This window comes from Lygodium microphyllum, chromosome 13 (genome assembly GCF_053477565.2).
Source record: "Lygodium microphyllum isolate KBCC chromosome 13, Lygodium_microphyllum_v1.1.10, whole genome shotgun sequence".
Classification (NCBI taxonomy): domain Eukaryota; kingdom Viridiplantae; phylum Streptophyta; class Polypodiopsida; order Schizaeales; family Lygodiaceae; genus Lygodium; species Lygodium microphyllum.
In genome coordinates, this window is record NC_141147.1 from 74,052,514 (window position 1) to 74,075,706 (window position 23,193).

At 42.4% G+C, this 23,193-nt stretch overlaps 1 protein-coding gene across 5 annotated transcripts in view; it reads left to right on the top strand.

Annotated features, from left to right (window-relative positions):
* The first annotated feature begins 1,130 nt into the window (after positions 1-1,130).
* Positions 1,131-23,193, top strand: part of LOC148026773 (Pseudouridine synthase family protein) — a 140,971-nt gene continuing 118,908 nt past the window's right edge. For 2 of the 5 annotated variants that reach the window (XM_087691268.1, XM_087691267.1), the window contains exon 1: positions 1,132-2,034. In XM_087691268.1, coding sequence (XP_087547394.1) covers positions 1,167-2,034 — 868 coding nt within the window. In that variant the 5' untranslated portion in view covers positions 1,132-1,166. Of the gene's footprint in view, positions 2,035-23,193 lie in introns of all 5 variants that reach the window. The other 3 variants (XM_087691266.1, XM_087691269.1, XM_087691265.1) reach the window with 3 other exon arrangements.

Consider the following 23,193-nt stretch of genomic DNA (forward strand, 5'->3'; position numbering starts at 1 on the left):
TTAAAGCGCGATTTCGTATATTGTTAAAGAGATGTGACATGCTTTTACAAAATGTCCCAAAGATGGTGGCAGCATGCATTGTTCTACATAATATATGCATTGTGCATGGAGATGGTTTTGATGATGCATGGATACATGAAGCGACAGCAGAACTTGATAGAGAAAGTAATGCGGCTCATCAAGACATGGACCAGCAAAATAGTTTGAGGAATGGATTAGCGGAGGTTGCTATGCTAACTAACACAGGTACCACACAAGCAATACAAAGAGCTCAAGCAGCAGAGCCAACACAAGAGGCAATCCATCTTGGGGGGGCATCTCGAAGAGATAACATTGCTCGAGCCATGTATCAAGAGAGGGAGAGCGCAAATGTGAGAACAATATTTGGTGATTCTGACTCTGCGGAGGAGATGGACGACGAAGACAATGGTGAGTAAACACAATCACATCCAAGTAAGTAATTCTCAGCCATCCTTGCATGTTTTTTTTTAAGTTTTCTGTCATCCTTGCATCTGCAGCGCAGGTGGAAAGGTGGAAAGAGGGGTGGTGTGCTAAAATTTTTTCCCTCTTTCCACCTTTCCGCAGAGAGCTCGGTAGAGCCATGCCTCAACAACATGGCGAAGGGGTTCAACTCCCCTGCTCTCTTGGAAGCGAGTGAGCTTCCAAAAACATGAATAGTAGTCACCATAGAAACAAATATATTGGCGCAGAAAGCAACGACGCAATAAGGTCATAATCTTGGAGTTCTTTGGTAGGAAAAACCTCAGATTCATGTTTTCAGTTTTTTTGGTGACTTTTTTTAAAGGTTTATTAGTCGATTTAAAGTGTTTAATCAAGCATTCTAAAAATAATTATTATGAGAATGATGATCAACATTCGTAGCGCCCCTTCATTCTCACATACAATTCAGGAAGTGTCCGCTGGTAGGTGGTGGCCGGTGTGTAAACTATTGTGGACGGAAGATGGACGGACACTTATTGATAACGAAAAGTGTCCACTGCCCAGTGTGTAAGCAGGTGGCGGACAGGTGACTGCCCAAGTCAAATTTTCCTGTGCCCACAAACTGGGCACAGATTGGGCGGGCAATGGCGGTGTGTAACCACCCTAAGATACTTTTGTATGCATAGAGAGATAGATATTAGCCAACAAAACTGGGAATGTAGAGCATGGTAGGGACCTGGAGGACGGCGCTGATGATGAGCATTCCTGCGGGAGAAGCTTTGTGCGGTCATCAGAACTTCTGCCTTCCTGTCAAACAGCACGTGAGGGGCTTTCTAGGGCTCAGCACACAGAGCAGCAGCAGCCGCCGCCGCATCAGCAGCACCATCACCATCACCAGAGCCTTCTCTTCCTCGGGCTTCGAATCTCGCATCTCCACGAGCTTGGTTCTGCACAGAAGGCTCGGTATTTGTCTCTCAGAATCGTCCAATTTCGTCCCTTTGCAGAAAAAGAAAATGTGCTGTCGTGTCATGTTCTTCTCGCCTCCCTTTGGAACAGAAGGAGGCTACCATGAAGTAGACAGAAGCTCGTCATCCACGGGCTTCTGCCTTTATACAGAAAGAAAGCAACCAAGGAGTGTGGCATTGTCAGGGCTCCAGCAGTGGAGCAGGAAGGGTTCCCGGATGATAAGTACTGACATTAGACATGCCATTCCGAGCTCCTCACGCAGGAATTCAAGGACGAACTCGAGGAATGCCTCTGATGGTGTGCCTGTATTTGACTTCAGACCTACTGTCAGGACAATCAGAAAGCCACTGGGTCCTGATGCTGTGATGGATAGTCAGGCAGCCTTAGATTGTGAACAAGTCAATGCAGCTGAGCTCTCTGAAAAGGCAACCACTTCGGGCAGTGAAGCAGCAGATTCCTTAGGCAGCCTGAAAACAGGTGCTTCAGAGTCGCAAAGTGCACCTGTGTTGCAAGCCCAAGACATGAAACCCAAGTTACTTCTGAGACCAGTTTTGAAGCGTGGAATGGACCTTCCTGAGAAGTGGAATTCAGAGGATGGCACAGTCGTGCTAATAGACAAGCCCCAAGGTAGCTCATGCCATTCCTCTATTGAAACTGTGTTTGCTTCTAAAAGACTTGGAAGCTGGCACTACTCGAAAGTGAGGTTGTTTATAATGAAATGAGGCATATATGAAAAAAGATCGAAGTAGAGAGAGCATAGTATTGTCAGTTGGAAACATAGAAGCTACTAAAGCTGAATACAACCTTGGGTGGTCTATGATCATATGAAACCATAATATTGTTTAAATCAGAAATCAAAGATATAGCATAGAAAGGGGAGTTGGGAATATAGGAGCTAGTAGTGGTTGATTACTTATACTGATCTACTAAATGTATTGACAAATATTTGGGACTTGAAAAATAAACATCCATACCATGTTCTTGAAACTTAAGAAATATAGGAGAAAAGCAAACATTATCCATTGAGATAGATCGATAAGCTTATGGATAGATGGATATTCAAGCCAAGGAGTATGCCCTTGTGACTCACAACAAAAGTATATTATTATTGAGACATCAAATGTGAATAGTTGTGTGTAATGTAGTGACATTTTGTTAAGTGTACATACACAATGCACATGCACGTGCATGCGCACAAAGAGGAAGAATGAAAGAAAGTTATATTAACATCTAAAAAGGGCCAAATTGGCTTGTGAGACCAAAATGTTACATTTGAAAAGTCAAGGAATTTTCCTAGGTAGCAAGATGGCTATCATCTAATGCTATGACTAAGTAAGTGAAAAATAAACAATAAACAGTACACAGCTGATAAGTACAAAATGATGTCTAAGCTAGATACAATGTGGAACTGCTCAGGAGGCACTCTCAATCCAAGATATCTCTGATGGATCTATCTAGCATATAGAAACTGAAGCAGTGAGGTATAGTCCCTTGATGACGGTGTAGTATCCTTTGTATTTGTAGATGATGCTTCTTGCGGGGGCATGGATCGGTTGAACTTGGATGATGGGCTTTGCACCTTTTTGTGGCTATGTCTAAGATGGTTCCCCTGCCAGTTGGTCTAAGGAGGGCTTTGTAGTGGGGGGGAGTAGTCAATGCTTGGTAGAACTTCATGAGTATATGTTGGTGTGTGGCTTCCTGTCTTTGCTCTTGGGTTCATAAGAGGTGCTTTCTGTCACAGTGTAGCTCCAGTAAGAAGAGTCCGAGACATCTCTTATCCAGGAAATCCATCATCTTGGATAGTGGCCCAAATCTCTCTCTAAACAGGCAATGGAAACGCCCTTTGATCTCATGTTAGCCCTATTTGTCCCGTGTCCCATCATTGTTCATTCTTCTGTGCTCCCTTCCTCAGTTGTTAGCTTGCCTACTTTTGGGTTTGTCAATATGTCATCTCGTGGTTGTGACCTCTTGTTAGAGTGTAACAAAGACATAAGAGCTCTAAAAGTTTAGTGTGCTTTTCTTGTGTGTTTTCTAGGTTTTCCAATGTTAGTGCAGTTGGACTGCATTTATTGTAGTTAGTAGGATTTTAGTGCTAGGTTGCCCATATTTATTTTTGGTCCTAGATAGCAACGGTTAGATTTATGGGTCATCAACTATTTATAGATGGCATCCCACACTTGGTAGATTTATAGCAGGCAATTGTTCTTAGTGCACACAATAGTCCATAATTGTTGATAGCTAATTTGCTCCAGGTGGACCATCTACATCATTTCTATTGCAAGCGTGTAGTTGATTTCATTGTTTGAGGGGTTGTCTACAGCAAACACAGGTTTTGTGGGTATTTTGCAAGTTGTTTAAGATGCCTTATCACTAGTTTATAGGCTTTGAAGATTCATAGGATGAGCGTTCATATCATTCCTTTGAAAGGTAGTGAGATTATCGTGAAGATTCTTGTGAAGGCTGTGAAGAACGGAGGTCACCAAGTTTGTTTGTCTGGTAGCCTTCTTCCCCGCCCTCCCTCGATGTTTCTAAAAAGACCCATCACCCTAGTCTTAAGATGCCTCCTATGGCATTTGTCACGAGGACGTGAAATTTTGAGATGCTTTAATCTTGCTAAAAACATTTGATTAAGTTATTAATCAAATGTACCAGGTGGTTTAGGCACATGTGATGCACATGGCATTTATTTCATGGTAAGAGGCCAAGGACCTTGAGGATGGAGTGGATTTCTAAAATCAGCCTTCCTTCTTGGAATGGGTAGTGATAACCTGATTTAAGAGTTAATTACAGCAATAAATAAATGCACATAAAATGAAATACACACTTTACCATAACATTCTTGGACATTAGACACCCTGTTGGCCCCAAAATTGGCGCCCCTTGCGGTATTTCTTTAGCTTTCATTCAATTTGAAGGAGTACAACTCGAGATTCTTCAATCTTCTCCTGCTAACCAATTGCTCTTGCTGTCATAAATGACCAGCAAGACTTTTGGGTCATTTGCCCCTTGATTCACCCAGGACTTCTTCACCAATTTGACCCTTGGCTGGCCAAATGTTGCCCCAAATCAATTTGGGATAGGCTGGCTTTTGAAATCCCTTGATAATCTTCAATTATCAACTGCTGATTTTAGTCCCTTGATTGGCACGGATCCCAAGGTGACAGATCAGGCCACCAAAAATGACTGAGATCTCCTCCGAATGGCTGAGAATGGCTGAGCATAGGTTGAAGGAGATGAGAGAATGTTGTAGAGAGAGAAAATTCTGAGATTTGTCGCAAAGAACTGATCAGAATCAGCAGCTGCCTTGCTATACCAGCCCCAAACGGATGCACCAACAACAATAGGAGCATTAGAGACCGTGATCTTAAGGAGAAAGTGCATTAGCAGCAATTGTCAGCTTCCCAAGGTTAAGAATATGCAATCTCCATCACCAAAATTGTTTCCAATGGCTGGGAAATGGCCCCAAAAGCTGGCAGCAACAGTCCAACACCTCTTTCCAACAGCTCCAAAATGAAAAAACGAGATTTCCCTCTCCCTTCAGCCCTATTTAGCTTTTCCCCCACTTGCACGGGAAAGTTTTGCCAAGTGGCAGCTTTCTTAATCCATTTTCAGCAATTTTCAGCCATTTAATTAATTTTCAGAATTAATTAATTCTGAAAATTAATTCAGCCCTTAATCCATGCTTAGAAAATTGACCTTGCCCATCCAAAAATTAATTGGCTAGGCCATTTGCAACCCAAAGTGATCCCATGCATTAATTGACCCTTGGATAAGCATTAATCCATTAATTAATGCCTAGTCCCTAGTGTCACCACTGACACTCAATGGCCAATTAATGGTCCTAGGGACAAACTGACACCAAAATTCACCTGGAATCTAAGAAGTGTAACTTGTCACAACTTTTGCCTTTGACACCCATCTTTTTCACAAGGTCCTTCGGTCTTCAACTGTGAAAAAGTAGCTTGCACCTCACATTTACAACACATGTGCATCTTTTAATTGCACATTTGATTAATCCTTTAATCAAATGCCAATTAAACATAAGCAAAGCATCAAAATTTCACGTCCTCATGAGAGTGTCAAAGGCAAAAGTTGTGATAAGTTATGCTAGTTGGGCTTTGGGGGTTGGTTGATGTTAATTTTGATCATGGGATAGTTATTTGGCCAATAAGTGTGGGTGGTGACACTAGGGACTAGCATTAATTAATTAATTAATGCTCCAAGGATCAATAGAGGCTGGGGACCACTCTAGGTTGCAAATGGCCTAGCCAATTTAATTATGGATAGGTATATTTAATTTTGGGTAGGGTCAAAAGGGCTGAAATTAATTTTTAGGACTATTTAATTTTAAAAATTAATTAAATGGTTGGATAATGTTGAAAAAATGGGTTTAGAAGGCTGCCACTTTGGCAAAAATGCCCATGCAAATTGAGAAAACGTTTTTGGGGGTTGGGCCTCAGCGATTCAGTTAGTTTACAGCTTGGAGAGAGAGAGAGAGAGAGAGAGAGAGTTTTGCTAGTCCATTTTCTGGTTAGAGAACAACAATTTGCTACAGAAGATAGCCATCTGGGGAACTTGAACAAGCAAGAGACTGCAAGAAGTCACCTTCCAGGGGCTGGCAACGGCATTGCTGATGAGCTGACAACATTTTGGAGGGGTGCCTGGCAGTAGTAGCTGATTGTATTAAATGCAAGCTGGAGCAGACAACATGCAGAATTTAGGGTTTTCTCTCAAAGAAAATCAGATTTCTCTCTCATCTTGGCTTTCTCTCACCTTTTCCAACACATTCTCAAGAGATCTTAGCATTTCTAAGCTATTTTGAGCAGATCTTAGACAAATTTAGTGGACAGCAGAGAGATCTCTGCTGTAAACTCTAAAATTCTGCAGAAATTAGGGTTTGATAGCCACCTCAGAACCCTTGTTGATTGGTGAAGGCATTGTACATTGAATTCAATACCTGAAATTTGTGTAATTGTTAGGGAATTTAGATGCCGGCCCATTCATTGTTATTGGGGCAGCATTTGGCCAATTGGTGGGTGAAAAATGAAGGGGCAATGGGCCCGAATTGATTTGCTGATTGTTGCTACTTCAAAGAGGCTTTTGGAACAGCAAAGAAGATTGTAAATCTCAGCTTGTACTCATTCCATTAGCAATGAAGTTAAAGAAATACCGAAAGGGGCGTCAGTTTTGGGGCCAACAAGGTGTCCAATGTTTGAGATTATTAAGGTAATTTGTGCATTAAGTTATGTTCATTTGTTGATTACTGTAATTAAGTGCCTAATCAGGGAATAACCATCCTTTCCAAGAAGGAAGGTTGGTTTCATGGTTCCATCACCGGGATACCATCAATTTCCTCAAATTGGTTGGCCTGAGGTACCTAATTGAAGGCCAGAAGCTTTGCTTTAGTGCTGAAATTGTATTCAGTTGAGCATTATAGCAAGAATGTCTTCAAATAGTGAGATAGAATCAAGTAAGGATGATGCCTCTCAATCTGTAAATTCACAAAGTTTTGGGGAAAATGCAATGCCCGATCTTGGATAAGGCACGAAGCATGGAGATCAAGTTGATAATGTTGGTTGGGACCAAAATGTGGGTCCTTCTAGGCCTTCAGAAGCTGATGACTAGTAAGAGCAAGAGGAATTTGATAACCATTTTAAAGATCAGCTGACGATAGTAGCTGAAATGTTTATGCAATTGGCAAATGATCCTCAGTTTATGCCCCTTTTCGAACCCTTAAAAGAGGGCAGCAAAGGCAAGAAGAGGAAATCATCTTTGAGAGCTTTGAGACAACAAGATGCACTAAAGGAAGAGCAAATACAATAGCATGATATTCCAAACATGGGTTGAGCGTAAGCAAATGATGCCAGTGGGGCAATTGACGTATGTGCAAGGCCAACTTCGAAGTGCCAATCCAATGCTTTTTGGACATAAGGCATGCATGTAATGATTGGGCAACCATGGTACTTTGGTGGTGGCACTAGTTTCTATGCTATGGTGGGCTTGGGATCGCATATGGGGATGTATGACACAACTCCGTATGGTATGCAGTAACCCATGCGTGGTGTGCAAGACCCAATGTATCCAAGTATGGTTGGTAATATGCATAATTCAATGTATAGAAATGTTGACATGATGTTGGGGCACAAAGTGGCAGGTTTGAGAATGTATATATGCAGCCCACTGTGTTTGGGACTCATAGTATTAATGTTAGTCATGCAAATGCTCCATATAGTATTGGTTATGAGAACAAATGCAATTGCTAATACATACAATGTATGGGAAAATGTATCTTGGTATGATTGGTAGTAGCAAATACCCATGTATATGTAAAGAAAACCGCTAGGGTTTGCACTAAGGACACGCAGAGTGTACGACCACGACAGAAACAGACACAGAGGGAAAAACTCAAACCCTAAACACAGAACTCAAAACTCAAACCCTAAACACAAAACTCAAAACTCAAACACAGGAACTCAAGCACAAATAGAAGAAGGGAGAGAGAGAACACAACTCTGAAGTGAATGAATGCTATAAATGAATGTAAGAGTGTACAGTGTGCTCAAGGGCAGAGCAATGTCGGAGTGTGACGTCCATCAGAGACAGATCCCAAGTCAGTGACCACCAGTCAGAGTGTAGGAGTGCTGAATAGTGAATGGCAGCAGGCTGGTCACCAAAACGCAGTAGTCTGGAGGCTGGAAACTGGTAAATGCAACAGTGTACTGCTGATCAAAGGCCGGAAACTGCACACAGTTTGTTGTAAACAACAGGCTGAAACAGTGTTTGATGTGGCTGGCGATGACTGGATGATCAGATCGTTGCAGATGATGATGTCGCCAGCAGCTGACGTTAGCATGGATGAAGGCGCCAACAGTAGGAGCAAACACGGATGGAGTGGCAGCAGTTTGGAGGGTTGGATAGCCACATGGGAGGAGGGTGATGGCTGAAATCTGCACGTGGAGTGAGAAACCTGCACAGACGGAATGAGGCTGAATGGGGGCAGCCTGTCTATTTATAGATGTTGAAGGGTTTCCACTGAACTCTCTCAATTCACTTCCTGTTTTAGGGTTTTCACTGAACTCTCTCAAATCACTCCCCGTTTTAGGGTTTTACTCTAAAAGAGCATTTTTAAGGGTGTTTTGGGGCTGTTTAAGAGGCTAATCAGTAAGTAATGTATGTTTTAGCTCAACACCCCCTCTCAGGCTCAAAACTGAGCCGAAAGGTTAGGTCAGCCATTGTGATGTTTATTTTTCCCAAGGCGTTCCACCCCAAAGCAGTCAGGGCATCCGACAAAGGGTGCACGTCAGCTGCCCAGTGGCCTACCAAGACTACAGAGGTGATGATTAGCTTACCAAGGGAATCCAAATAGTCACCCTAGAGAGGACAGGGCATTGGACAAAGGGTGCACGTCGGTTGCCTAGTGGCCTACCAAGCCCTACAAAGGCGGATGGAACTACATAGAACTTTAAAAAAAAAATGAATAAGTGAGGTAAAATTTATGGGATGTGGCCGATTGAGTAAAAGTGACCCAAAAGACGGGAGTAGGGAGGGTACACCCAACACATCACAAAATAGTACTAGCTAACCCATCCACCCAGGGTGTTGATGATGAGAAAAAATAGGGGATGAGGTATCTATGTGATGAAGGAGGATGGTGGTGGGTTAACAACAGTCGTCAGTGGAAACAGCTTAGGATCCGCTCAAGTGGTGCTCTCCACAATGAGATGCAAGGTACGCTACATGCTGAAGAATGCTCATGCAGCAGGTGCCACTTGGACAATGTCTCTCATGGGGAAATTGTTCACTTGCCCAAGCTCCCTAGTACAAAGATAATGAAATCATGCAATGCAAAGGGAAAGGTACAACAGGGGGAAAAAGCCGATGTCGAAGACAAAGTGCTGAAGCTTGTAGAATTCCAAGAAGGGTACGAACCCCCTCTCAACCTGGATGTAGATGTTGAAGAAGGAAGAGGAGCCTGATGTCGGTCTTTGGATGGTGTCGAGGACATAAGGAATGAAAAAAGAGGAAGTGGATGAAACACCTTGCTAGAAGAGCAAGATAAAAGTCATTGCCATGATAGCATTGAGAGAGATGTTGCACGATCCGTCTCGGGAGGGGAAACCGCCATGCTAGAAGAAAAGCAAGCACTCCTAGGATGATGAAACCATGAAAGGAACAGTGCGCATCCCCACGTCCCAGGTAGGACCAAAGCAATCTGCAAGTTAGCCCTACACTGAAAGATAAAACCTTGCAAAAGAGATGAGAATCTGCAAACACAGAGGTTAGTGGTGAGATGTTCCAAAGCAAAACATAACAGAAAGGAAATCTAACTAAAAATAAATGTAATGAATGTGTATGTGTGAGTAAATGCAGCGGAAGACAAAAGAAGGGAAAAGCTAAGGACAATGAATCCTATGGACCCGACTCTAAGAGTGCGAAAAATGAATGCTAGACTGACCTAGGGTATCCGAAAGGATCTAGAGACATGCTAATCTAAGAAGGTGGCCACCATCGCGTATGTCTAGTAGTAGGGCTTTGCCAAGGGAATGCCTGACGAGGTGGGGAGGGAGGTGAGATAGATGCATGAAGTGCAACGGGATCGGAACCTGCAGACCAATCAGCCAGTCTCTCAGGGGTTGTGAAAGAGATGGGCTGCTGAGACTGTACTTGAGCCACATGTCCAGCAGCAACGACGGGTGCTGAAGGAGTAGATGAAGTAGGAGTGGAAGGCGTTGCCCCACTGGACTGTGTAGTCGCAGCAGTCTGCAGAGGCTTTTTAGGTGGAAGACCTTGGGCCTTGGAGTGACACTCCTCGTCCACATGGCCTACTCTCTGGCAGTGTGCGAAACCGGTTTTTCTTAGGGAGTTGCTTCCGGATAGGTCTAGATTCTTTGGTTCCATCTAAGGAAGAGGAGTCATCCTTTGATTGTCTTGCCTTCGCATCTTGCGAGTTCTTGCCAGTCGTGGTTTTTCCTCCTGAAGAAGAGGCAACCAACCCCCTCTGCTCTGAATAAGGCTGGGATGAGGATTTCTTGTGGACTTGATCATGCAGCCTCGCGTAACGCAAGAACTGGCACTCAAACTCGTAGAAGGTTGGTAATTGAGGTTGGGAGATGATGTGTTGAATGAAATTAAAGTATTTTTTTTCGGGCAACGTATTCAAGAAGAATGTAACCTGATCGTCATTTGACTTTGGAGAGCCAGTAATGGCGAACTCGGCAAGTAACCGCCTATATTCAGCCAGCTTGACTTTCAGATTGTCCCCTTTCTTAATAGAGAACTCTTGCACCGAGTACGATCACGAGTTGTATAGCAGTCGAGAAAGTGACTCCAACGCTCTGACATGAGCGGGAAGTGCTGCAACTGAGAGTGAAACTTAGAAAGCAATCTCTGCATCAGCTCAACATTGGCTGTGGCATCACATCCTCTCCATTGACGGATGTAATCAGGGTGTGAGCTAGTCGAGGGTCCGGGCATAGGCTCTAGACCAATAACAAGGTCCCAAAGACCTTGAGACGCAAGCACTTGTTGCATGAAATTGAACCACGTGGTGAAATTTGACCCGTTAAAACGTGTCTGATCCATGAAGGCATTCTTGGCCATTGCAACAAGAGTGGTAATGCTCGGAGATGGATAGTGTGAAAAAGTGTAGTGGGGATAGGATGGGGGAGTAGAGTACACTTGGGAATGGGCCCCAGAGTGCCCACAAGGCATGCGGATAGTGTGCAAGGTGGATCCATAGGTAGGGATGGGCTGACTAGGCATGGGCATGGTAGCCACATGAGCAACCCAAGAAAGTGGGATGGGAACACAAGGAGCAGAATATGGGAATCCCTGCGTAGGTGTAACCCAAGGAGAGTGTGAAGACACACCATAAGCCAAGGGAAACCCCTGCGTATGAGTGGTCATGTGAGATGTGAAGCTCGGGATAGTGAGGGGGATGCCCATCACAGTCGACCCAGGAGTTATGGGTGTGCTCATTTGCTGAAAGGTGAGAGGCACTATGTTAAAGGGTGGCATTTCCCCTAACGAAGTACCATGGTGCAAAGAGGTAGAGAATGGGGTGGAGAAGGAAGAGGTGCTAGGAGCGGAGATGGAAGATCCAACCCCTAGGGTGCGTGATGTAGATGTGGAGTGTAATCCAAGGTTTTGGAAAGATGATGAGAGGTGATCAAGGTGTGATATAGAAGAGGGTGGGATGGGAGGGAAGTGAGAAGTGTGTGTGATATGCTTAAATGAAATAGAAGCTGTAGATGTACCTGAATTTTGTCTGCTTCGTGAGCCCCCTCTATCGAAGTTCACATATGCAAAGCCATCCGGATCTTATACCTCAAAAGAAGAAACATGCGAGGGTTTTGATTCATGCAACACAAAAGAATTGTACAAACTTGACATTGGACCTAGCTGAGATAATGAAGATGGATCGATAGACATTCCGAATGCCGTATGTCCTCCATGATCGGAGAGGTGGCCAGCCTCACCAACCGGTCCGGATGTGGTAGCAAAACTGGTAGGAGGGGTGTACACATCACCGAACTTGTTTCGATAGTACTCCTCAAAGTCCTCTGTCATGTTAGTGAAATCTGGTGAAGGTGGAGTGTCGCCCTTCTCACCGAGTCCATAATACCGTCTGAGGGCCTCCAATGATGGAGAAGCTTGATAAGACATCATAGGAACTGGAGAAGAAGGTGTCTGGAACATTGTGATTCGGTTACGAGTTGTATTGTGTGCCTCGTACAAAGACTAGCTCTCCACAATATCCATAGGATACTCTTTACAAGAGCACCGTCTCTGATATCATGTGAAGAAAACTGCTAGGGTTTGCACTAAGGACACAGAGAGTGTACGACCACGACAGAAACACAAAGAAAGAGCCAAAAACTCAAACCCTAAACGCAAAACTCAAAACTCAAACCTTAAATGCAAAACTCAAAACTCAAACCCTAAACACAAAACTCAAAACTCAAACACAAAAACTCAAACCACAAACAGAAGAAGGGAGAGAGAACACAACTTTGAAGTGAATGAATCCTGTAAATGAATGTAAGAGTGTACAATGTGCTCAAGGGCAGAGCAATGTCGGAGTATGACATCCACCGGAGACGGATCCCAAGTCTGTGACCACCAGTCGGAGTGTAGGAGTGCTGAATAGTGAATGGCCGCAGGCTGTCACCAAAATGCAGTAGTCTAGAGGCTGGAAACTGGTAAATGCAGCAGTATACCACCGATCAGAGGCTGGAAATTGCGCACAGTTTGCTGTAAACAGTGCTGTAAACAGCAGGCTGAAACAGTGTTTGATGTGGCTGACGATGGCTGGATGATCAGATCTCAGCAGATGATGATGTCGCCAACAGCTGATGTCAGCATGGATGAAGGCGCCAACAGTAGGAGCAAACACGGATGGAGTGGCAGCAGTCTTGAGGGCTGGACAGCCACGTGGGGGAAGGGTGATTGCTGAAATCTGCACTTGGAGTGAGAAACCTGCACAGATGGAACGAGGCTGAATGGGGGCAGCCTGTCTATTTATAGATGTGGAAGGGCGCCCCAAAAATTAGGGTTTCCACTGAACTCTCTTGAACCGCTCCCCGTTTTAGGGTTTTACTCTAAAAGAGCATTTTTTAGTGTGTTTTGGGGCTGTTTAAGAGGCCAATCAGCAAGTAATGCATATTTTAGCTCAACAGCATAGCCACATTACAATGGTCCAAAGTATGCAAACAAGAATGGTTCCTAATGCATCTGGTGCTCCTAGCATGTCGGGTACACATGAGGGGCTAGTCAATTGGATGCAATGTTGCATATTAGATATGTTGAAATTGCAACAACGTGAAAGTATAAAGCATTGCAATGCTTAAGGGGAAGAAGGGCCTACAACCTAGTGGAGGTTTTGAGGCAAGTAAAGTTAGAGATAAAGTTTCCATGTGCTTCTTGGTGAAGCTTTAGCATTGTTTCACCAATAGATGCAAAGTGGATGGAAGAGGATGACTTGGCAGACCATCCTCAGTTGTTGCAACTTTATTGGTTCGGGCTCAGTTAGGTTCCGACTTTGGTTTGGGCTCAGCTAGGTTCAGTAGAGCAAGGGTTCAGAGCATTGCCTGATGTGTTCAAGGGGGAGGTAGCACTTCCACTTCGCTAGTAGTGGATAGATCTCATATGTAGTGGATCTTGGATGTATTCAATATGCATCCAAGGTATTGTGCTGACAGTATGTCTGTCATGAGGTCACAACACATTGTACTAGTCATTGTGAGATGTATGCAGATGAGTATGAGTTTCGCTTGGGCACTGAAACTATACTTTTGCATTAGTTTATGATCAGTTTGGCATGAGTTTTTGCCTCAGTTTTGAGATGAAAATTTTGATTAGTTTCAGCTCAATTTTTGAACAGTTTGAGAATTGTTTATGGTCACTTTTGGGATTAGTTTTTGCAGTGAGTCTGTGATCAGTTTGGGGTCACAATTTGCAGCAGTTTGTGATCAGTTCTCAGATCAACAAATGATCATATTATTCTCAATTTTCAATGGTTTACAGCTGGTTCCATTGACAATAGCATGCTAGTAAATACCATTGATAGTTTCAGCCATGCTTTATGCCGAATTAATGCTTTTCTATTGTTGATAGTCAGAATAGTTGATAAAGATGAGTTATGGATGGACCCAATGAGTTTCTAGCAACAATTTTGGATTCATTTTCAGTTTTTATGTTATGTATATGCGTGCTGAAAAATTTTCAATACATTTGGGGCATATAGCATGGTTAGACAATAGTGCGCTGTCATGTCGCTACGCGCACAGTGTGTAAAAAAATCTAGAGTGTGGCTTTATTATTGATTTAGAGAGCCAATGTCATTTTAGACATTAGTGTTAGTGTCCATGGTTCAAAATATTAGATTTTTGGACAAGTTTTAGCCAATTTTTGATATTTTAGATATTATCTCTTGTAAAAATCAATAAAACTATAGACAACTTCTAGATTATGATAACATGTAAAAGAAAGCTTGTAGCTTTAAGCTAATTTGAGAGGATTTTATGTAAAAAGAGAGATCGGTGAAATCGCGTGACGCGCTATCGCTATTTTCAGGCAATGAACAACACTCTAAAGTGGGAGATGAAGAATGAGTGATCTGGTTGAATTGGTGTCGTGGTATTTTACCCCCCTTTTGGAGCCAATGGAGGCATCGGTTTGGCGATCTGAGCAGCAGAGAGGAAGGTATTATTTTATACACGTTTCTGAGTTTTATCTTCTCATAATGCATAAATAAACTGACAGGCTTCATCTCTGTTAGTATTCTTATACAGTTTCTATTTCTTTCTGTGAGTATTCTTCTACGTCTTCTATTTCTTTGAACCTCTTCTCTTCCGTGGGCTGATTTGAGGTTGATATCTTCAGCCATATTCAGAGAATTAGCTACAACAGTGTTCTCTTAATTCGTTTCTTACTCTACAGAAGATATCTTGTAAAAATATGCAAGTATTATGCGCCCCTATGGCAGGGCAATGTTTGTAGATCATTCATAGATGCTTTGAGTTGAATTAAGAGGAGTTTTTTCTCTTATTTCTTGGCTGTGGTAACTTATCCTTATCAAGAACTCAATTTGAAGCTCTCTTGAAGCAAGTCTCTTTGCCCTACAAGCCTTGTAATTGACTCATAAGCTTTTGTCCCAAATAGTCTACATTGAATGTAATAATGCAAAGTTGATTCATGCTATGGCATCATGTATGAATGACGGGATGCAGCGTAGTTTATGATACATGACAGCATATTGTACTTGATTTTATAATTTGAGATTGCTCTTACAGTCAAGAAAACAAGCTTGATTTGAGTTAGAGCTTATGAGATAATACTCTTGTGATCTTTGCTAAGAACATGCAGTTGGAAGCTCTATTAAGATCTTCAAGAACTTGGCTTGAAACCTTCAACCCTTCTCTTATCTCTACCATCTCCGGAGTCTAAGTTCTTGAATCCCCATACATTCTTCTCTCTCAAACCCCTGCGTTTGACTGTGAAGTACCTCTTGAATCTTTAAACATTCATTGTAATCTACTTATCTCTTGAAGACACATCTTCATCTATCTTGTCCAGTTTTCTTGCTAAACCCCTGTGGTGACCTTCAACCCTATGCGCTGCGATAACGCAATGTTGTGATTGTAATGCCTTATGGAAATTCCAGTGTAGTATGCTTTTCCTTTGGCACAAGGTAGTGCAATTGAGGATGGTTGTAGGGATTTCAAGGAGGGGGGTTTGTCACGAAGATGTAAAATTTTGAGATACTTTAATCTTGTCCATAATATTTGATTAAATTATTAATTAAATGTGCAAGGTTGTTTAAGCACATGTGATGCATATAACAGTTATTTCATGGTAAGAGGCCAAGGATCTCGAGAATGCAGTGGGTGTCAAAGGCAAAAGTTGTGATAAGTCATGCCAACTGGGCTTTGGGGGCCAATTGCTGTCAGTTTTGACCTTGGGATATAGTTATTTGGCTAATAAGTGTTGGCGCTGATACTAGGGACTGGCATTAATTAATTAATGCCAGTCTAAGGGTCAACAAAGGTTGGGGACCACTTCAAGTTGTAAATGACCTAGCTAATTTAATTATGGATGGGCACATTTAATTTTGGGTAGGGTCAGAATGATTGAAATTCATTTTTAAGATTATTTAATTTTAAAAATTAAATGAATGGCTGGATAATGTTGAAAAATGGGTTTAGAAAGCTGCCACTTGGAAAAAATGCCCTTGCAAAGTGAGAAAACGTTTTTGGGGGTTGGGTCTTAGCCATTTAGTTAGTTTACAACTTGGAAGCGGGAGAGAGAGAGAGAGAGCTACGAGCCTTCCTTCCGTGGATGGGTGGTAATTCCTTGATTACAACTTAGTTACAGCAAGCAACGCTTATTACAAAATTGAGAAATGCAAGTTAACTTACAATCTTAGATAATGGACATTCTATTGGCCCCAAAATTGGTGTCCCTTTCGGTATTTCTTTAACTTAATTGAAAAAGAAGTTAATGTACAATGGGATTCTCCCAAACCCTTTTGGTATTCCAACTCCCCTTGCTGTCTAAAATGACCAACAAGTCTTCAATCTGATTTGCCCCTCGATTCAGGCAGGCAATTGGCATTCACCCGCTTTGATGGAGATGGAAAATGCCCCAAATTCATTGATTTGTTGGTTCCTCCACTTCAATTTGACTGAGAACAACTTTAACCCTGTTGAATCCAAGTTTTGGAGCTTCCAATTTTTGGCATGCTTCTCGATGCTACTACTAAACCCTAATTTTTGTTGTAGGTTAGGATTTACAGCAGAGAAATTGTAAATTTCTTAGTCTCTGGTGATCTTAATGCTGTAATCTTCGGAGTAAGGCTGTAGAAAGATTGGGAAATGAGAGAGAATGCTGAGGAGAGAGAAAAATTAGACTTTCTTCCTGAAGAGCTGAAGCAAATCAGTCATTTACTGCTGCTACCCTATATAAACAACCTGTAGATGCTGTCTCCTACCGTTGATTGGTTTTCTCTTGCCCTTGGTTGCCTTAGAAGGTCCTCCAATGGCTGCAGATTAGACTAGTAGCATCTCCTTTCTCTCTCTTGCAGGTTGAATGTACTAAAATGTCTCTCTAGTCTCTAAAGACGTTTTTTAGTCTTGCACGGGAATTTTTGAGAAGTGGCAGCCTTTCCAAATGGTTTTTCGAGCAAACGCTACTTCTCTAGTGTTACCAACTAACACTTATGGCCATATGAATGACCTAGGCCAACGACTGGTACCAAATACCACCAAGTACCTCTACGGCATAACTTATAGCAACTTTTGCCTTTGACATCCCGTGATTTCCTCGAGACTCGGGCTTGTAAATTTACTCTAATCCCAACTACACCTCACATGTGCAACATTTACTTAACCATGTGATTAAAAGTGAATTCATATTTTAAGTGAGGTTTTAAAAATACATGTCCTTATGACAGCCCTCCCCCTTAAACTTCTTGCAATTATCCTCGATTGCACTGCCAGATACATCGAAAGCAAAATAATGGATTGGAATTTCCATAAGGCATCATAATTAACACAACATTGCGCACTACTGCTTAACCATTCCACATGCCTAATACATGCTGAAAATTACTAGCCAATCATAACATAACATAAGACTCGCAAAGAATCTCAAAAACATTGTTAGATTATCATGTGGCATGTCTATTTCTCATGAGCTCAACTCATCTGGCAAAACCAAACCATAGCATAGCATAACCAAGCATAAACCATGGCTAAAACATCAATGGCATCATAACATATGCTGCTGTCCATGGAACTAGATGTAAACCATTGAAAACTGAGCATAATTTGATCATAAACTGATCACTTGCTGATATGAGAACTGATCACAAACTGCTGCAAATGTGACTTGAAACTGATCACAGACTCATTGCAAAAACTAACCAGCAATCAATGCAAAAATTGGTGCAAAATTGATCCCAAAGGTGACCATAAATGGTTTTCAAGTTGATAAAAAATTGACCTGAAACTGATCAACATTTTTGTCTCAAACTTGAGGCAAAATTGATGCCAAATTGATCATAAGCTGATGCAAAAGTATAGTTCCAATGCCCGGGTGAAACTCATACTCATTTGTATACATCTCACAATGACTAGTAGACTAAGTAGTGACCTCATGGCAAACATACTATCAGCACAGTACCTTGGATACTTGTTGAATATATGCAACATCCACTACATACAAGAGCTGTCCATAACTAGAGGAGCGAAAGTGCTACCTTACCCTTGAGCATTAGGCAATACTTTGGATCTTTGCTCTGGTGAACTTAACGAAGTCTGAACTAAAGTCGGCTCTAACTAAAAGGCATCCAAGTAAAGCGGCAACAACTGAGGATGGTCTGCCAAGTCATCCTTTTCCATCCATTTGGTATCCATTGGTGAATAATTCTAAAATTTCATGAAGTATCTCTTGGAAACTTTACCTTTGACCTTTCCTTTCTTATGTACCAAAATCTATTGGAGTACCAAAATCTCATCTAGCTGCTCAATCTTAGGTTGAATTTTAGTAGATATACCCTTTGGTATATCACCATGAAAAGACCTCAACAAGTTGACATGAAAGGCATGGTGTATCCGCCAATGTGGAGGTAATTTCAGCCGATATGCCACATTGTTGATCTTCTCCAATACTTGAAAGGGCCCATAGTATCTCATACTCAGCTTTGGAAACAATCTTTCTCTTTCTTTGATCTTTTTGAGCCTTGCCTTTTTAAAATGCAGCAATACATAATCACCCTCTGCAGACTGCAAAGCACGTTTGTGGTGATTAGTTGTTCTCTTTTGGTTTTCTTGTGATCTCTGAAGTGCATACTTTATTTTTGCATAGGCTACATCCAAGTTTTCTACATAACGATCATACTCAAAAATCTTATTCTTAGTTTGCAGAATAGGTGGTACCTTCTTGCCACTCTCAACCACCTCAAATGGAGCTTTGCCTGTGGAACTATGCACTGTGTTGTAAGCAAACTTAACCAAGGGCAAATACTGCTTTCACTGTGTCTTGTGGTATGAAACATAGCACCTTAAAAGATCTAACATTGTGGAATTTGCTTCCTTAGATTAACCATCTCTCTGCGGTGGAAGGATGATGAGAATTTCAGCATGGTACCCATATTCTCAAACAACCCCTTCCAAAATAAATTGGTCATCCAAGGATCAAGCGACAAGCACAGAGAGAGAGAGAGAGAGAGAGAGAGAGAGAGAGAGAGAGAGAGAGAGAGAGAGAAAGAGAGAGAGAGGTTTTTTGAAGTTCTTTTTCTTTCACCGAAAATGCGTGCTTGCATTATGAAACGTATTCCCTTGTTCATGGATGGTCAACTAGTATATATGGTCCCATGGAGGCCTATGGCTGAGTTTCAAGAGGTGCTTAGGCAGGCATGCCCAATTTGGGTGGAGATGGTTGATTTTCTTGCACATCTTTGGCGACTTCTTCCTTTGGTTTTGAGAACCCTTGGTGAGGTGTTGGTGGAGTCTCAGTTGGCCTCCTGCAATAGGAACATGGCCTTGTATGCTTCGGGATACATGGAAACCTCGCCCAACCAAAATTTGTTTTGAGGTTCCTGGGTTGCAAACATTGGTTTATGAGCTTAAATGGGGCACATTTGTTGGACATTGTTTTAGATGTGGCCAATTGGGCCATTTCATTTCAGAATGTGATAGAAGCTGCGAGGTATTGCAATGTTCTTTGGATCTTGACATGGATATGCAAGAGCATCATGTTAAGAAAAATACCCTAACACAGAAGCATAAAGAGAAACCGTACGACAAAGCATAGACTGATAAAAGAACACAAGGTTAGGGTAACTGAGAGACAATGAATACAGTGAATAAATGAAATGATATGACTACTAATAATACGATGCTCATGTAGCAAACACACTATGCAGTGAATGAATACTGTACCTCAAACTCCTGTATCTTAAGGATTAGGGTACGTGTAACGGGTTGGAGAGTGTATCGTACTTCGAACGGATCTCGAATTGCAGCAAGGCAGCCTCCAGATGTCAAACACCAGCAAACGCCACAGTGGATCTGATGCAGACAGCGGTGAGGAGAGAGAAAGAAAGACAAAAAACGGAGCCTGCAGGAGAGAGAAAGACTAAAAACGCAGGTAGGACAGCTTGCAGGAGAGAGAAATACTAAAAACGGAGCTTGTAGGAGAGAGAAAGACTGAAAACGCAAGTAGGATAGCCTGTAGAATAGAGAAAGACTAAAAACGAAGCTTGCAAGAGAGAGAAAGACTGAAAACGCAGGCAGAACAGCTTGCAGGAGAGAGGAAGAATTGAAAACGACTGCAGACAGGAGAGAGAAAACGTCAGGGCAGCAACTGGAGCCTACAAACGCAGCAGTTTGCTGGCGTGGTAGGATGTACGACAGCAGTGCAGATGAACAACAGTCAATTGCTAGGCAGAAACAACAGCAATCAGCGCGCGGAGGGCTAGAAACAGGCGCCAGATTGTAGGGATCAGTGATGGACAGCAAGGGTTGAGATGTCCTCTGTGACCGGGGCGTGGGCAGCAAGCTAGTAACACCTGAAACCTGTAAAAACGAGATTGTGAAAGAGTGGAGGGCTTTTTGCCAATTTATAGAAAATTAGGGTTCTAGATCCTCTCCCACTTAACTTTCTTGATCCGCTCCCCATTTTAGGATTTTGGCTAAAATAAGCCTAAAATAAGCATGTTTTGGGACTGTTTAAGTGGCTAAGTGCATTTCTTAGCACAACACCCCCTCTCAGGCCCAAAATAGGGCGAGAAAAGTAGGCCAGCCTAAATTTTGATTTACCCTAAGGCGTCCCACCCCAAAGGAGCCAGGGCATCGGACAAAAGGTGCACGTTGGCTACCCAGTGGCCTACCAAGACTACAGAGGCGATGGATATCTTACCAAGGGAGCCCAAGTGATCACCCTAGAGAGGTCAGGGCATCGGACCAAGGGTGCTCATTGGCTGCCCAAGGGCCTACCAAGGCCTACAAAGGCAGATGGAATCAACAATGGACTTGTTTGTTTTGTTTTGTTTTTTTTTTTTTGTTTTTTTTTTGGAAAAATGTTTTGAAAATACATAAGTAATATAGGGGCAGCAACCGATTAAGTGATAGATAGGAAAAGATAAAGAGAGTTTTAAACCTAAGCTATTCTCAAAACTAGCAAGCCAATCCCTTGCATTGACGAGGATAAGTGCCTAAGGATGATAAAAGTGAGTGTATGTGCCAATCATGTGTTGAATATGTTCGATCCACTCCAGAGGGGGTTAGCTATATCCTGCTATATGTTGATGACTTACTCATCACAGGTTCAGATTCTGCTGCCATAGCGGAAATTAAGGCTAGGCTTAAAGCTACATTTGAAATGACAGACCTTGGTTTGTTGTCTTATTTTTTGGGGATGGAGGTAGTTCGTTCTGGAGGATGTATTTTTGTGTCACAGCAGAAGTACGCACTTCAGCTTGTGGAACAGTACACTTCGGATCAGACATGGCCAGTGGTCACGCCTATTGATCCTACTGTCCACTTGTCGAAGGATACTTTAGGACAGCCCTTCGATGCACACATCTATCGTTCTGTTGTAGAAAAACTTCTTTGGTTAATTCACACTAGGCCATATTTAGCTTACTCAGTTAGCATACTCACTTAGTATTTCATAGCACCTAGGATGTCACATTGGATTGCATGTCTTCGTGTGTTGCGTTATTTGTGGTGTACTTTTTCTTATGGCTTGACATATGGTTCTAGTTTATGTTTGCAGGGGTACATTGATTCTGATTGGGCAGGAGATCCTGACACCCGGCGTTTCCATGGCGGCTATCTCTTTACCTTGGGCACGACTTCCATTTCTTGGTCCAACCGTAAGCAAGAGACGGTGGCGGCTTCCACGGCCGAGGTTGAGTACCGGGCTCTCTTCGATGACACAGTATTCATTCACTGTATAGTGTGTTTGCTGCATGAGCATCGTATTATTAGCAGTCATATCATTTCATTTATTCACTGTGTTCATTATCTCTGAGTTACCCTAACCCTTTGTTCTTTTATTAGTCTGTGCTTTGTCTTACGGTTTTTCTTTATGCTTCTGTGTTAAGATATTTTTCTTAACATGGTATCAGAGCAGGGTTAATGAGTTGGAGAGTGTATTGTACTCCGAACGGATCCCGAATCGCAGCAAGGCAGCCTCCGGATGTCAAACACCAGCAAATGCACCAGGTAACGCCAGAAATACGCTCGGGAAAATATTTTGTCCTTGATGGATGAGCAAGGTGTTATGGTGACTGATTCTGCTTCCATCATTCAAATGTGCGTTGAGACTGGGTCCATAGGAAATTCTTTGTGATGTTGTCCACTTTGCTCACCGATACATTTGCAAATTGGTTCGTAACCAGGTTAAGCCAAAATGGGTTGATTTGATGGAGGCTGATATTTCAGAGGATGAAATGGAAGATGTGCTATCCCATTTGCCTCAAAGGAAAAGTCTTGGCTTGGATGGGCTTCCCAATGAGTTGTGTTGAGCAGCTTAAGGACCCATTAACTCACTTATGTCAATGAGTGTGGAATTTCTGGTATGATGCCTTCAGATTGGAAGATTGTTGTAATTTGGTTATTGCCTAAGGTTCTCTCTCTGACCTCTTTGAAACAATGGAGACCCATTTTTGTTATGGGTTCTTTATATAAAAGCTTCTCTAAAATCATTGCCAACAGATTACAGAAAGTGTTTTCGCACTTGATTCATCCACGTCGATACGGTTTTATTAAGGGTCGGAATATAATGCATACCATTTTGAATGTCCAAGTGGGGATTGATTATGCCAAAGCTTCAGGAGGCTAGTAGGCTGTTATGCTTCAGCTTGATCTTGAAAAGACATTTGATCATGTTAGTTGGTCTTTTTTGCGGCAACTAATGTCCACCATGGGATTTGGTCCTCGCGTGATTTCTCTTGTTGATACCATTGGTTTGGGTGTTGTGGCTCATATTGCACTTAATGGAGGTATCACATATGAAATTGCCTTGTCTCGATCTCTTTGGCAAGGCTTCTGTCTCAGTCCTTTGCTATTTGCTTTAGTCACTCACTGATGATCTCATTGTTGAATGAGTTTGTCGATCAAGGTGAGATTATTGGTTTGTCTCTGTTAGAGATCACAGCCAGGCAGGTCAGGCCAGTGCAGTCGGACAGGCAGTCGGACTGCACAGTCGGACTGCCACGTGGCAGTCTGACCTGTGCAGGCAGTTGGCTGCATTTAATGCAGCTGACAGGCAGTTTTC